Source organism: Diplotaxodon limnothrissa, linkage group LG5 (genome assembly GCF_057381915.1).
Source record: "Diplotaxodon limnothrissa isolate DT_005_m linkage group LG5, D_limnothrissa_male_GT1.1, whole genome shotgun sequence".
In the NCBI taxonomy this organism is placed as follows: domain Eukaryota; kingdom Metazoa; phylum Chordata; class Actinopteri; order Cichliformes; family Cichlidae; genus Diplotaxodon; species Diplotaxodon limnothrissa.
In genome coordinates, this window is record NC_140600.1 from 31,101,373 (window position 1) to 31,114,609 (window position 13,237).

Consider the following 13,237-nt stretch of genomic DNA (forward strand, 5'->3'; position numbering starts at 1 on the left):
TTCTTAATGTATGTTCAATAATAATAATAATAATTGGATAAGAGTTTTTAATGTTACATGTTTTATTTTCCCATTAATCGTTTGTGTAATTCTTTTATTAGGTCCGTAATAGTGAGCTAAGCACCGGAACTTCATATAGCACATTTTGTATGATTTGTGTAAAACTTTTAGTAAAATATAGAATAAGTTCTACTGAGGCACCATGTTATGTGGTACATTTAATGAGGCAAAAACACAAAACAAAAAGGGAATTGTGTACTGGACATCCTAGCATAATGTAACTAACACCCATTCAGACTGAATTTAGAACAGCATTTTGCTTTTTAAGGCATTGTTTGTACTTTAGTGACCTGTGGCCACTCAACTTGACTACTTCCATTCCTGGTTACAACAACATATCAGCTTATAATAACCCCTGGAAAAAAGTTTGGAATTATTAAAAAGAGTTTAAAAAAAAAGTCTTCTGTCTAGCAAATGAACAAATTGTTTAATTGCTCTGGCTTTATGAAACATGCCTCAACCAAATGTAATACTTTTTTGATAAAGAAGATCAAAGTACCTCCCCTCAGGCTTATGCAATGGCCTGAGCACATGTACTGGAAGGGAAACTAGTTTTGACAAGGAGGCATTTTGCTCTACTCATTTTGCTATGTTATTAAACAGAAACATCTAAAAAAAAAAAAAGTGTGTGTGTGTACACAAAACTTTAAAGAAAAACAAGCAACCGTATCCATAATTCTGGATGAATGACCTCTCCTTAGTTTCAAAGAAACACTAAGGAGAGTACTTCCACAAGTCCAACCTACACAGGCACATGTGCTCCTCCAAATGTCAAACTAGTTACTGCAGTTGTTACAGAGTCAATGAGCCGCTGTTAACTAAATAATTAACTTGAGCTGCAGTAAGTCGAGCATGATTCAAATTAAACACTGTTGAAAAATGTCAGAATTCAGCTGACCTTCGTGAATAGACCCCCAAAGCTCCCCCATAACATCAACACTGGGTTTCATCCATGAAAAAAAAAACAACATTCTCCATCAAGCTGATTCCAGCTTTCTTGTGTAACAGCTGACAGATGAGCTTTGCAGGTTGGAGAACTTTTTTTTTTCTCTTCCCTAAAATAATTTTGCCAGGGGTTGTAAAAAGACCTTTCCTTATAGCATCTCTGTATAAACTTCTTGATTCTTTTTTTCTAAAACATTTTCATGAAAGAAAACAGTTCTTGTTAAAACATCTTCATTTAAAGAAAAAGAAAAAAAGAATTTGGCATAGTGGCAGAAATTCATTGGCGTAAGAATCAGCTTTTATAGACAAACTCCACAGACGATCAGTTCAGCTCTTACCTCCAGAGTACGGACAATTTTTCAAATAGAAAAACAAAAACCCATGAATTCTGTTTTTAAAAAAAAATGTTTTATTTCATTCAAAGTGACAGCGGTGGATTCAGGATTTTTATCTGTTGTTTCAATGCTTCTGTCAGTTTGGCCTCTATAAACGGACTGATAATCAGCAGGTTTGTTAAATGAAACTTGCATGACGAGCCGAATTAAAGCTATGGTACCACAGGCCGAACACGTTTGGTCACTTGTTGTCACTTTGTACTAAATCTACAGCTCATGTACAGATGTTTATAATGGAATTACGAGCAGCTGACTAAGTGGATTTATCTGCACCTAGCAATGGAAATAAAACTCTACATTTGAAGACTGCAGAGAGTCATTGAGCACAACTTTGGATTTAAAGTCACAACAAACTCCTTTGTTAAAGGTGAGGAAGTAAACTTGTTTACAACAATCCAGCTCAGGACTCAGAAGGGCTGCTGCTCTGTCGTTTTCTGGCATATTAAAGCATTCCTCATCTGTGTGTAAACTGGATAATTTCCCAGGTAATTTGGCAGGAAGTTTCCTTCCCTTCCTGGACAAGGCAACAAAGGTTTAGATCTCAGCAGTGAATGGAAAAAGTTTAGAGCAAGCAGCAGATGTTTCATATTAACATTAAGGCTTCTGGCGATGCAGCAGTTGGATTTACAAGACACTGACTTGTTCCAGACAGATAAGGGTAAACGCTTCACTCAAGCTAACACCAATGACAGAGCAACATCCTCCAAATGAAAATTCAGCATTTGAATTTTTTGAGAAGTCCTCAGCCTGCTTGTGATTCTCAAAGGGTTGTTTTTTTTTATTCCTCCATTAATGGTATCTGACTTTTGTTTTCCTTTCAGACAATAAAATAAATAAATTAAAAAAAATATCCTACCAACCTTGTACAGTTATACTTGGTAAAGAGGAGTGTTGGACAACACATTGTATGAACATTTTTCTTTGGAGCAGATTGATCTTTTCACTGACCATCAGTCTCAGGGTGGTTTCACACTGGCTTATTTGTATATATATGTGTCTACATTGTCACCACAAATATGCACATTTTTGTTGCATTAAAACAACACGCCAACCTCATTACTACAGCAGGCTGTTTGTTTCTTATAACAGCCATTTTTTAAAGTACACATATGCACAGAATTACAAAGCAAACAGTTGCATTCATCAACTTGTGGTTTAAAAAGTACATCCAGTAGGGGGCAGATCAGAGACAAATTACAGACTCTTCATGACAACCTTAAAAAGTCCACTAAAAAAAATAAAAACAAGATAAAAATGTTTTTTTTAGTATTAAGATTTTTAGATAAAAATCCAATACTATATTTACCTCCTGCCCACATCGACGATGGCACATGTGACCCAACTGTGTGAAGCCCAAAAGTTATGATTCCTCAGACTTTATATAAAAGACATAATAGTTTCTGTGACATCACCCACTGGTTTCTGGACAGTGCATCACACTGCATCCATTAGTCACCATTTTGTCTTGGTTAAGAATCTGCCTTTGTCAACATACTTCAAAGCTGCCATGCTCCTTTCCCCCCCCCCAATCTTTACAAAACCCACATGTTCTCAAGGAGAAACTACTCCTACTACTGTGATGACTGCTACTAATATAGAATTTCTTACTTAATGTCAAGAAGGAAACCCAAAGTAGAAATGCTTTTCTCTAAAGGCCACTTGAGGCTAGCTTCGAAATGAAATAAAATCACATGTAGGCAGCTGTAAGTGCCAAATTTGAATAACATGGCCTGATGTGCCTGATTGTACTATCAGGCAACCAAAAACGTCTGTGGTCCAATTTTGGTGAGCAAAAGTTTGAGAAACAAAAACCAAAAGCATGCAGTCTGTTGCTTAACACGAATCTAAAGTCTAGTTAGTAACCAGGCTTGCAAACATCAGCTGGTAACTGTCATGTAATTAATATATCCTTAGTATCCTTATTTTCTTATTATATTGTTTTATGTACTTTAATAATGAAGGTTTGTAGAGAAAAGGCCACTTTTGACTCAAACTAAGTGCTCAGCCAGACTGAAAACAGGAAGTGTAGAGCTGTACAGCGTATTAATAAATGCAGGAAGCCAGACAGAAAAGAGAAACTTTGCCATATAAGCAATGGTTGTATTGAAACTGTGACGTGTAAAGTACCAAAATAATACCTATATGAGACAAAGTTTATGATTCTAATGTTAATGATCCTGCAACTGGCGTTTTGGGCTGTGCAGGGGTCTCTCTCTCCAGGAAGATGATTTAATAAAAAGAAATATAAATGTTTTAACACACTCTGAGTCGGTTTGCTCTGTTTTATCATGGGGACAAAAGAATCGGGGTTAATATTTGGTGTTTCCGCCCGGTTCGTTTGTGTCCCAATTTGAATTTCTTCTTAACATCAGGAGAGTTGACATTGAGACCAGATCAGCGGCTGCCGCTCAGAGATGAATTCTTCTCAGGCAGCGGCCCCAGTGTGGACATGGACTATGAGATGTTACGCTGCAAGTTTGATTTTCGGGAAAAGAGGTGCAAGCTGCTTCTTCATTGCATGTGTATTTTTATAGTCAGGTTTAATTCATGCATCCTTGCACTGAGCTGTGGATTCAAACTGTCTCACTTCTGATTCTTTCCAAAAATAATTTCACATGTAACAATTTGTGTATGTGTGTTTTCTATTCATTCACGTAATTGTTAGTTCATGTATTTATCTTTCTCTGTGGTGGACAATCCTAAACCTCCATGAGTTCAGCCTCCATTTTCAATCCAATTATATCCTGTACTCTCTCACTCGAACTCGTCCGGGCTTGACCTCTCACTGGTCCCTGTCCCTCTTCTCACAGTGTCCTGTGTGGCCTTCAAATCTCCAGCAAACACAGGCCCAACTCAGCTGTTTCTTCTTCTCTGTTAATCTTTCAGTCTTTTCTTGTAGGTTAACTCCCAGCATGGCAAATATCACGTCCAGTGCCTTCAAACAGTCATGTCACTTGTCAAGTTTGTGATTCAAAGCTCCATCAGTGGCATTCATACATGCTGCTGCTTGACCCTTCAGTGTTATAGGTCAGTTGCACTGACTTTTGCCTGCTGTTAACTCTTCAAGTTCACGGTGCTCAAACCCCAAAAAGAAGCACAGAGAACCATTGTTCCAGAAAATGTGTTTAGGAGATTAAAAGCTCGTAAGACATAGGTTAAATGTGAACATAAAAGATATGCACTACCTGTTAAAGGGGGCGAAGAAACCAGGCCTAAAGTTTAAAGATGAAACGGGTTAACTCTATAGAGGATGTTACCGAAGGTTGACAAAATAATCTAGGACCTTTTACCAGAAAAGCTAATTGTATCTGTTTGGAGTTTACAGTGTACACTGAGGGACGTCAGGAGTGGTTTTAAACTGGGATTGAAAGAACAATACAGTATCCACATCTGAACTGATATTACCTGTGATGTGCCAATATCAGCCCTTATATTTTCAATAACTAAGTTTAGGTTTCAAGTATCACCACATTTTGAGTATTTTTGTATTGACGTGCAACAGAAGGACTGGTTCTCCTGACTTTACTACTCCAATGAAGGTTGGATACAACAGGGGGTTATGTGCGTTGATTAGAAAACTAAAATCTCCCTATTTTGGATGAAATCAGCTGCAAACCTTGAGACTGCAGCAGACTGCTGAATCACACAGGCTGAGAACCAAGACAGGACAGGAAGTTCCAAGTATCATTGGCTTACATTCTGAAAATGCAGAAGTAACAAGGCTTAAAAAGTTTGTCATGATCTTCTAGGTCAGGACGGTTTGTGTTAAAATTAGGATCAAATAAAATGGAGGGATTATAAATGATATACAATGCAAGAAATCTTATGTGGCCAAATGAACACTTCCTTCACTCGGCCTCTTTCCACCATTTCTTCTTAAGGAAAAAGTGCTTTTATTTAAAAAAAAAAAAAAAGAGAGAAAAAAGGTTATCCCTGTGTACCTATAAAATCCAATAAAAACAAAGATAGGATAAAATAAAGTTTGTGGTTGTTTCCAGCTCACAGCAAAGGTCTTTGTGGTCTATCCCAGCAGTTGCACACGTCAGGAAAGTTGGTTTTAGGTCTAGAAAAACAGACTGATTTTTTTGAGTTGAGCTTTAACTTCTTTCAGCCAGCAAACGTTGGAAGAGGCAGGGGATCTCTAAATTAGATAAGCCTCACAGATGTGTCCACAGGTAATTCAGCTGTCTGAAAAAGCTTAACAACATTCATTCCAGCATTCCTGGATGTCTGACTCAAGGCAGTTGTGGTGACTGACAGAAAAAGTGCAGGAGTCTAATTTCTACCCAAAACAACAAATGTATGGTCTAAAAACTGGCTCAGATTTGGTTTGAGTGCCAGAGGACAGCCAGGTGTTTTGACGATCAGCCAGGTAGAGGTCAATTGAGTTTATGTGCCAGTCTGTCGTTGGTGCCTAGTTCTGTCTGCACGGATGTGGTTGTGTTGAGGTGTAGAGTGATCTTGCCTTCGTTGGCAAGGTGTTGGATGATCTGATTCTCAAAATCAGCGCTGTGGACGCCAGTCTTCTTGAAGGCTCCGGCAAACTGATTCTTCTCCCAGTAATGATGCCAGTTTCCTTGCTTGTCTGCACCATAACCAAACACTGACACCTGGACAGAGAGAAGGAAGCTATTTCATCAACCATGCATGACACACTGCTGACAGGTCATACTGATACTAAATACATCCCGCTTTTATACGCTTCATTTCATGTGTGACTTCTACCCTCACATATTAATTTTTGTGTGAATGCTGTAAGGCCCGGGTTCGAATCCCGCTTATGGCAACATTATATTCAGGTAACAGTTCAACTTTTTTAACTCTTTTCAACACAAACTTCAGCTTCTTCACCCATTTTCAGCAGAATTTTCAGCTTCTTCACCTCTTTTCACAACAAAATTCTGCTTCTTCACCTTTTTTCAGCACAATTCAGCTTCTTCTGCACAGTACACATTTTTTCTCTCATCACATCTTTGTTTGGGACCGGAACTGGTTTGGCTCAGTGGGATGAGCAGCCGCCGTGAGACCTGGTAGCAAAGGTTCGAATCCTACCTGTGGCGGTTGCCGCACATCTTCTCCCGTTTGCGTGCACTCTGCTTTCTTGACATTCTTCAGTCTACCCTTTCAAATACAACTGTCTTCAGCAGTTCAGCTTCTACACCTCTTTTCAGCAGATAATTCTGCTTCTTCAGCTGTTTTTTAGCAGATTCCACTACACGGCATTCAAACTGCATTTTCGCAGGAAATGCAACTTTTTCTAGTCTTGGTTGTATTGCCATGACTTGCTAGTCTGGACATGCTACAATATTGTTTGGACTAGTCTGTTTTTGGTTAGTAACACCATATTTTGTGAATATACAAAAAAAAAAAAAGAAAGAACAAATGTGGTTTTTCTCTCTACACCCAGTCTTTACTTTCCTCTTACCTGGTCACAGACATGCAGAGCAAAGACGATGGCCAGCATGCCGGTGGACGGGTAGCGACCATGATGCTCGTTCCAACGTTCATGAACATACTTAAAGAACACTGGGTTCACCACAACAACCTACACACACACGCACACACACACACACACACACACACAGAGTTTGTTTAAAATGGATGTGTTTTACACAAGAGTAGGCTTGCATTGCCCACAGTTCCAAAATAAGCCCCGTGTACTTACAAAAAGACTCTTGTTGCAACCCCTGAGTTTATCAGGGTAGATATGACAGAAAATAAGGAAATGTATAACAGGTCATGTTTGAACATCAAATGTAGTGGGGCATCTGTGTCCAGATCAGACCAGAAGTGTGGATTTCATCATGTGTGGTTTCTGGTATAGACACTTCCTTCACTCTCACTTGTCTTAAAAAATAAAAATACTACAAAGATTTATTTGCTCATCTTTGTTCCCTTATTCTTTAGCAAATGCAATTTTTAAAATCTTGTAAATACTGGTAGATAAAACTAAGAACTAAAAATAGGAGCAGCAGCAGCAAAAAAAAAAAAAAAAAAGGGTGAAGCTGAAAGTAAAAATAGCAACAGAAAGCGCTGTAGAGAAAACTGAGATCAGTCGAGATCATAATTTACCTTGTCTTTATCAGCGTGCACTCTTGCTTTCACCCTCATGTAGGTCCTGAAAAAAAGACACACACAAACACTTACATACAGGTCATATATGTTTACAGTGTGCCACGTTTCTTTTTATCTTTTTGCATTCATGTATACTAGTGTATAAACATATGCAACTCTTACTTTTCTCTCTCTCTCTTATATATAAGAGATATATATCCCGGGATCCCTCATAGAGGGTCTTTGTCCCTGGGGGGGGGGTTAAAAAAAAAAAAGGGGGGGGGCGTTCGTTTTAGAGTAGCCTTATCACTTTAGGCGCTATGTCGGCTGCGTTTTGTTTACAGCACTTTATAGATGCCCCATCTATTGAGCTTTTAAATAGCTGTCACAAAAACGATTTGCTGCAAATTGGATCACTTTCAGATGCAGGTCTCAAAAAATCTCCGTAAGATGTGATTTGAAAGCTTTAGTAGTGGACAAGTTGGTGGAAGCTGGTGTGATTCAAGCGCCTGTTTTGCCTGTGGTCTCTGGTGTGCCAAGCCAAGCTGCCGTAGTTGAGGAGGGCCATAAGAATGGTTCTTGTGGGGATGGCGAGGGGGATGAGCGGGGAAAAACGCCACGCACGCTTCCTCGCTATGATCCATTCTCCTCTGGGAGTTCAGATGGCAGAGAAGGAGCTCGGCTGAAGGTGCGGCTGGCACGTCTCAAATTGGAGGCTGAGGAGAAGCCCCAGAACAGGCGGCCTCAGCTAGAGCTTGAAATAAGAAGGCTGGAGATAGAGGCAGACAAAGCCATTAGGCTGCGAAAGCTTGAGCTGGAGTCTCAGCCTCAAGCCTCATCTGTCTCTGCTGAAAATTCCGGCTCCACCTCCTCGTCCGCTTCTGCTTTTGATATCAGCAAGTGCATTTCTTTAGTGCCCACTTTTAGAGAAACTGAGGTTGATACATACTTTGCAGCATTTGAGAGTATCGCTGGCGCATTGCAGTGGCCTAGTGATATTTGGCCTCTTTTGTTGCAGTGCAAACTGTCCGGCAAAGCCCAAGACGTGGTGGCTGCGCTTTCTTTAAAGGACAGTTTAGACTACGCGTGTGTTAAAACAGCTGTTTTGCAGGCATATGAGTTAGTCCCTGAAGCCTATAGGCAGAGGTTTCGCCAAAGAAAATGCCGACCCAAACTTATGTGGAGTTTTCTAGAGAAAAGGGGATTCTCTTTGATAAGTGGTGCGTTGCTTCAAAAGTAGGTGACTATGACGCTCTGCGTGAGTTACTATTGTTGGAGGAGTTTAAGAAATATTTTCCTGAGCGTATTGTGCTATATTTAAATGTACAGAAAGCGACTTCTCTCGCATCTGCTGCTTCTTGCTGATGAGTTTGTGCTCCTTGCTGATGAGTTTGTGCTCACTCATAAAGCCTCGTTTACTGGCAGTGAGAAGCCACGGGTTAGCGCTGTGCAACAGCCCCACACGGCTAAAGTGTCTGGGTCCAGGGAAAACCGCGAATGTTTTTACTGTCATAAAACTGGACATGTGATTGCTGACTGTTTAGCCTTAAAACACAAAACATCAAATGCTCAGCAACCCAAAGGGGTGGGTTTTGTGAAAGCTGAGGCCTGTAATGAGGTGCCGGACCCCTGTTTTGAACCATTCATTTTTGATGGCTCAGTATCGCTAACCGACAATCCCTCCGATTTAAAACCTGTGCGTGTTTTAGGGACACTGGAGGTTCTCAGACTGTCATCCTCTCGAGTGTTTTACCTTTTTCTGCTGAAAGTGAATGTGGTTTTAATTCTGTTCTACGGGGGACTTGTTGATTTGACTAGACTGTGCAGACTGTCCCTCCTGCCTTTGCACCTTCGTTTTGAGTAGCTGCCGGTGAGATGTTTAGGTGATTAGTGTTCTACTATTGCTATTAGCGTTATTTGAATATATGAGTTGTTTGTTATGTTTGTTTACATCACCCCATTGCGTAGTGAGTTGTTTGACTAACGGTTTTCAGTTGTGGTAACAAACCTTCTGTTTTTCTTTTTATCTAACCCTCTGGGCTCATATTTATATATAGCCAAACAGCCCCCTAGTTCTTGTTCTCTTGAAATTCTTTGTAGTCTATCACTCTTTTAACTCTCTCTCCCCATCAACCCTCTGCTTACTCTGCTCCACCACCACAACCATCTAGACCAGCGGTCTCCAACCCCCGGGCCGGTACCGGACTGTGAGTTGTTTGGTACCGGGCCACGAGAGTTGAGGCTCAGGTTTGAAATTGATGGTTTTCAGGGTTTTTATTGTTAACTCTGTTTCCCTGGGTATTTTTCCCATGTTGTAGTTGTGTGTCTTATTTTGAAAGAAATATTTATGCGTTACCATAGCAACCAGAGAGCATTAAGGGGCAGAGAGGAGGATGTTACTCTCAATGTTGTTGGCGCATTTCAGAAGGACGCTGCTAATAAAGTTACACAATTACACAGTGAATTTGCATTTATTATTATATTTACCAAATGCCACCGTTTTTTCTTGGTCATTTTATTTTGTTGTATATATCAGCGACACCTTAAAGGCCGGTCTGTGAAAATACTGACATTAAATCCGTGGCGCAAAAAAAAAGTTGGGGACTGCTGGTCTAGACTCCAGGAGTTTAATTTTAGATTTTTTTTTAAATAAACTTTTCCCTCTTACATCAAATAATCTCTCCTGTCTGATATGTTTTTTGATGTCTTTTTGATGGATGCATGAGATAATGAGCATACTTGTTTTTTTATATATATCGTACATTTTGACTGTTCCGGTGGACAGCGCACTGGTCAGCCACTCCAGGTCTCTCAGTTTGAATGGCAGCAGGATGAGGCTGGTACCATTACTGATGTCCACTGCACTCTCTGGGTACAGGAAGTGATGCGTCGTCCGACGACCGACGTCTTCCTCAAACCCTTTAGTCACCGCCTTGTTCATCCTGAAGAAAAAAAAAACATAAGGAGGGTGAGGGCTGTGTGCGCGCGATTGTGTGTGTGTGTGTGTGTGTGTGTGTGTGTGTGTGTGCATGTGCATGTACCGGAACACGAAGCCATGAGAATCAATGAGTGCACCATGTCCAGAATGCCGTAAGTTGCCAGAGTTGCCAACCACTGCACAACTACGGCAACGTGAGGGCACGGGCTCCAAGTCTATAGAGGGTGGGGATATGACCTGGAACATCTTTGAGATCACTTCCTCCAAGGACTGATCGTTACCGGCACGTTGAAGACTCTGTGGAAGAGCAGACAAACATTTTTTTTTTCTGTTTAACACACTTATACTCAAGTAAAACATTTGCATAATGAGTCACGTTAAAAATTCTTAAACTTCCAGTGTCAAAAGGCTTGTTATTGGTGCTTATCTCTGTCTTTCATGACAGTAAAATAATTTTTAGTTAAATAATTTCTTAATTTAAAAAAAAAGAAGCAGGCGAAAGAGTACTGACACCCCTACCCCCACCCGCACACACACACAATCGCGCGCGCACACACACACACACACACACACACACAATCGCGCGCGCACACACGCGCACACACACACACACACACACACACACACACACACACACACACACACACACACACACACACTCTTTACTGCCTTCTGTGGCCCAGACTAATTATGTTAGCAGCATTACTGGCCTCCTCTTTTTAATCTACTAATGGTTTCTGCAGCAGGAGTTCACCTCTCTAAATGCAGGAAAAAGACTCAGACATTTGTCTTCTCATGCAAACTGCAGCCAGTCTCCACAAGGACAAATTCAGGCTTCTGAAAATACAAAACTTCATAACTGTTCTTGACTATTTACTGCAACATCATCCAGTATGTTACAAAATATCTGTTGGTCTTTCAATTTAAGACAATGCCCAGAGATTAAGCTGATTTGCTGTTGAGTCATTTCCCCTTTGAAGTAGGGCTGCTCGATTATGGCAAAAATGATAATCACGATTATTTTCACTGAAATTGAGATCACGATTATTTGACGATACTTATATTATTTTTTTTACATGTTGTAGTGCCATTTGTGGGAGCATTTCAAGTTGCTATACATCAATACAACTGTTATAGCCCATATTTTAATGATATGTATGTATTAAGTCCATAGTAACTACATTAATTGCAAAAAAGTGCAATAAACTACAAAAAAATTGGAAATCGTTTTTGTTTTTTATACATATATTTCTACTTGGAGAAATTTAAGAGGTTTATCCCTCAAAACTTTAAATACAAAAAAAGTTGCAAAAAATAGTTTACAACAACAGGAAATTTATTTTGAGTGTCTTCATAGTTTTATTTTGGAGATACAGCAATTTTTATATACTGCAGGAAAAACAAAAAAACAATCCTATGATGCAAATTTGCAAAGAAAACAGCACGTGCATCAAAATAAAATATTTCCAGCAGTGCAATTCGAGTTCTAAGCATCCCAGAAACTATTCAGAAAAGTCAAACATGACTTATAAAAACACCAGTATAGGCTTTTAAGGCCTACAAGTAAAAAACTACATTTTCCGCGAAAATGACGTCACTTCCGGTTTCGGGCAGGAAATGCGATAGTTCTCGTTGACGTCTTTTTCAATGTGGGAAGTGTTACGAACAGCTGATCGGATCGGCAAAGCGTGTTTCTGGAATATTATGTTTTTGTTCCTGCAAGCGCTTTTTATGCAATTTTTGCAAAGCTTTATGTGGAAGGAAACTGTGACCTAGGACAAGCTGATGGCATCAGATGTAAGTACAACTCCTCTGGTTTCATATGGAAAAAAATTTATTGCGCTAGCTTATGCGGTTCAGGTTCTACAGGAATTTAAAAATAGTTACACAAAACAGAGCATGCTGCTCTGACCGGCTTTAAAGGGTTAATAATAACAATGTATTGAATAATGACTTTAAAAAATAATATAAAATAGTGTGCAAATACTGATAACAGTGCAAATGTTTGCAATATAAGAAATAAATGAAAAATGTAAACATCTATGTTTAGTGAACTTTGCAGTGTTGCTCTGTGGTGCAGCTACTACACTGTAGCAAAGTTTACACACTGTGTCTACTTGATCCACGTCTGACTCCGCAAACCCATAATGTTTCCACACCACTGAAGTTTTTTTTTTTACCTCTCTTTTCAACCAACGGCAGTCACTCTCCTCTCCAAATAACTTCTGCTTAGCTTTCCGAGCTTCCCTCAGGTCCTCTTAATCGCGTGTTCGAAATGCAGAGCAGTGCGCTCGATTTGCCACACGGAGCAGCGCGAGAGTAAAGCATGAGGGAGGGGCTAATAATCGGCTCAGTCATTTTTAATGATCGTTGAAAGCCCAGATCGTAATCGTGATTAAAATTCGATTAATTGAGCAGCCCTACTTTGAAGGCTGCAATGATTTCCTGTGAATCTTCTTTGTCCATAAACTAAAGCAAAGGAAATAAAGGGAAAACCTGTAAATGACTTGGTAATTATTTACTTACTTGCAATAAAAGCCATTTACTGTAAAAAAACAAAAAAAATCGCCTTGTTTATTTATTTATGTAGTTTAAAAAAAAAAAGCTTTACAAAAGTTGAATTAACAAATGATGCATTACTTTGAAGACAGTACAGTGGCTTAAGTAGACATTACTAATACTGCTGTACTATTTTAATAAAAAAACATTGATAATTCACGGTAAGTTTATAATTTGGACATTACATTACCATTTGCAAAAAACTCTTGTTTTATTCACTATTCACAGAAAGTGTTTTGGATTTAGAGTTTAAGTAAACAAAGCAGTCACTGCCACTGGAGTTAGT

General features: G+C 39.5%; 1 protein-coding gene across 2 annotated transcripts in view; it reads right to left on the reverse strand.

Annotated features, from left to right (window-relative positions):
* Positions 1–77: 77 nt before the first annotated feature.
* st3gal8 (ST3 beta-galactoside alpha-2,3-sialyltransferase 8) overlaps positions 78–13,237 on the reverse strand; it is a 33,419-nt gene continuing 20,259 nt past the window's right edge. For both annotated transcript variants that reach the window (XM_085353408.1, XM_085353407.1), the window contains exons 5-9: positions 10,496–10,689; positions 10,217–10,396; positions 7,473–7,518; positions 6,826–6,945; positions 78–6,010 (exon numbers count right to left, since the gene is read on the reverse strand). In XM_085353408.1, coding sequence (XP_085209534.1) covers positions 5,780–6,010; positions 6,826–6,945; positions 7,473–7,518; positions 10,217–10,396; positions 10,496–10,689 — 771 coding nt within the window. In that variant the 3' untranslated portion in view covers positions 78–5,779. The remainder of the gene's footprint in view (positions 6,011–6,825; positions 6,946–7,472; positions 7,519–10,216; positions 10,397–10,495; positions 10,690–13,237) is intronic.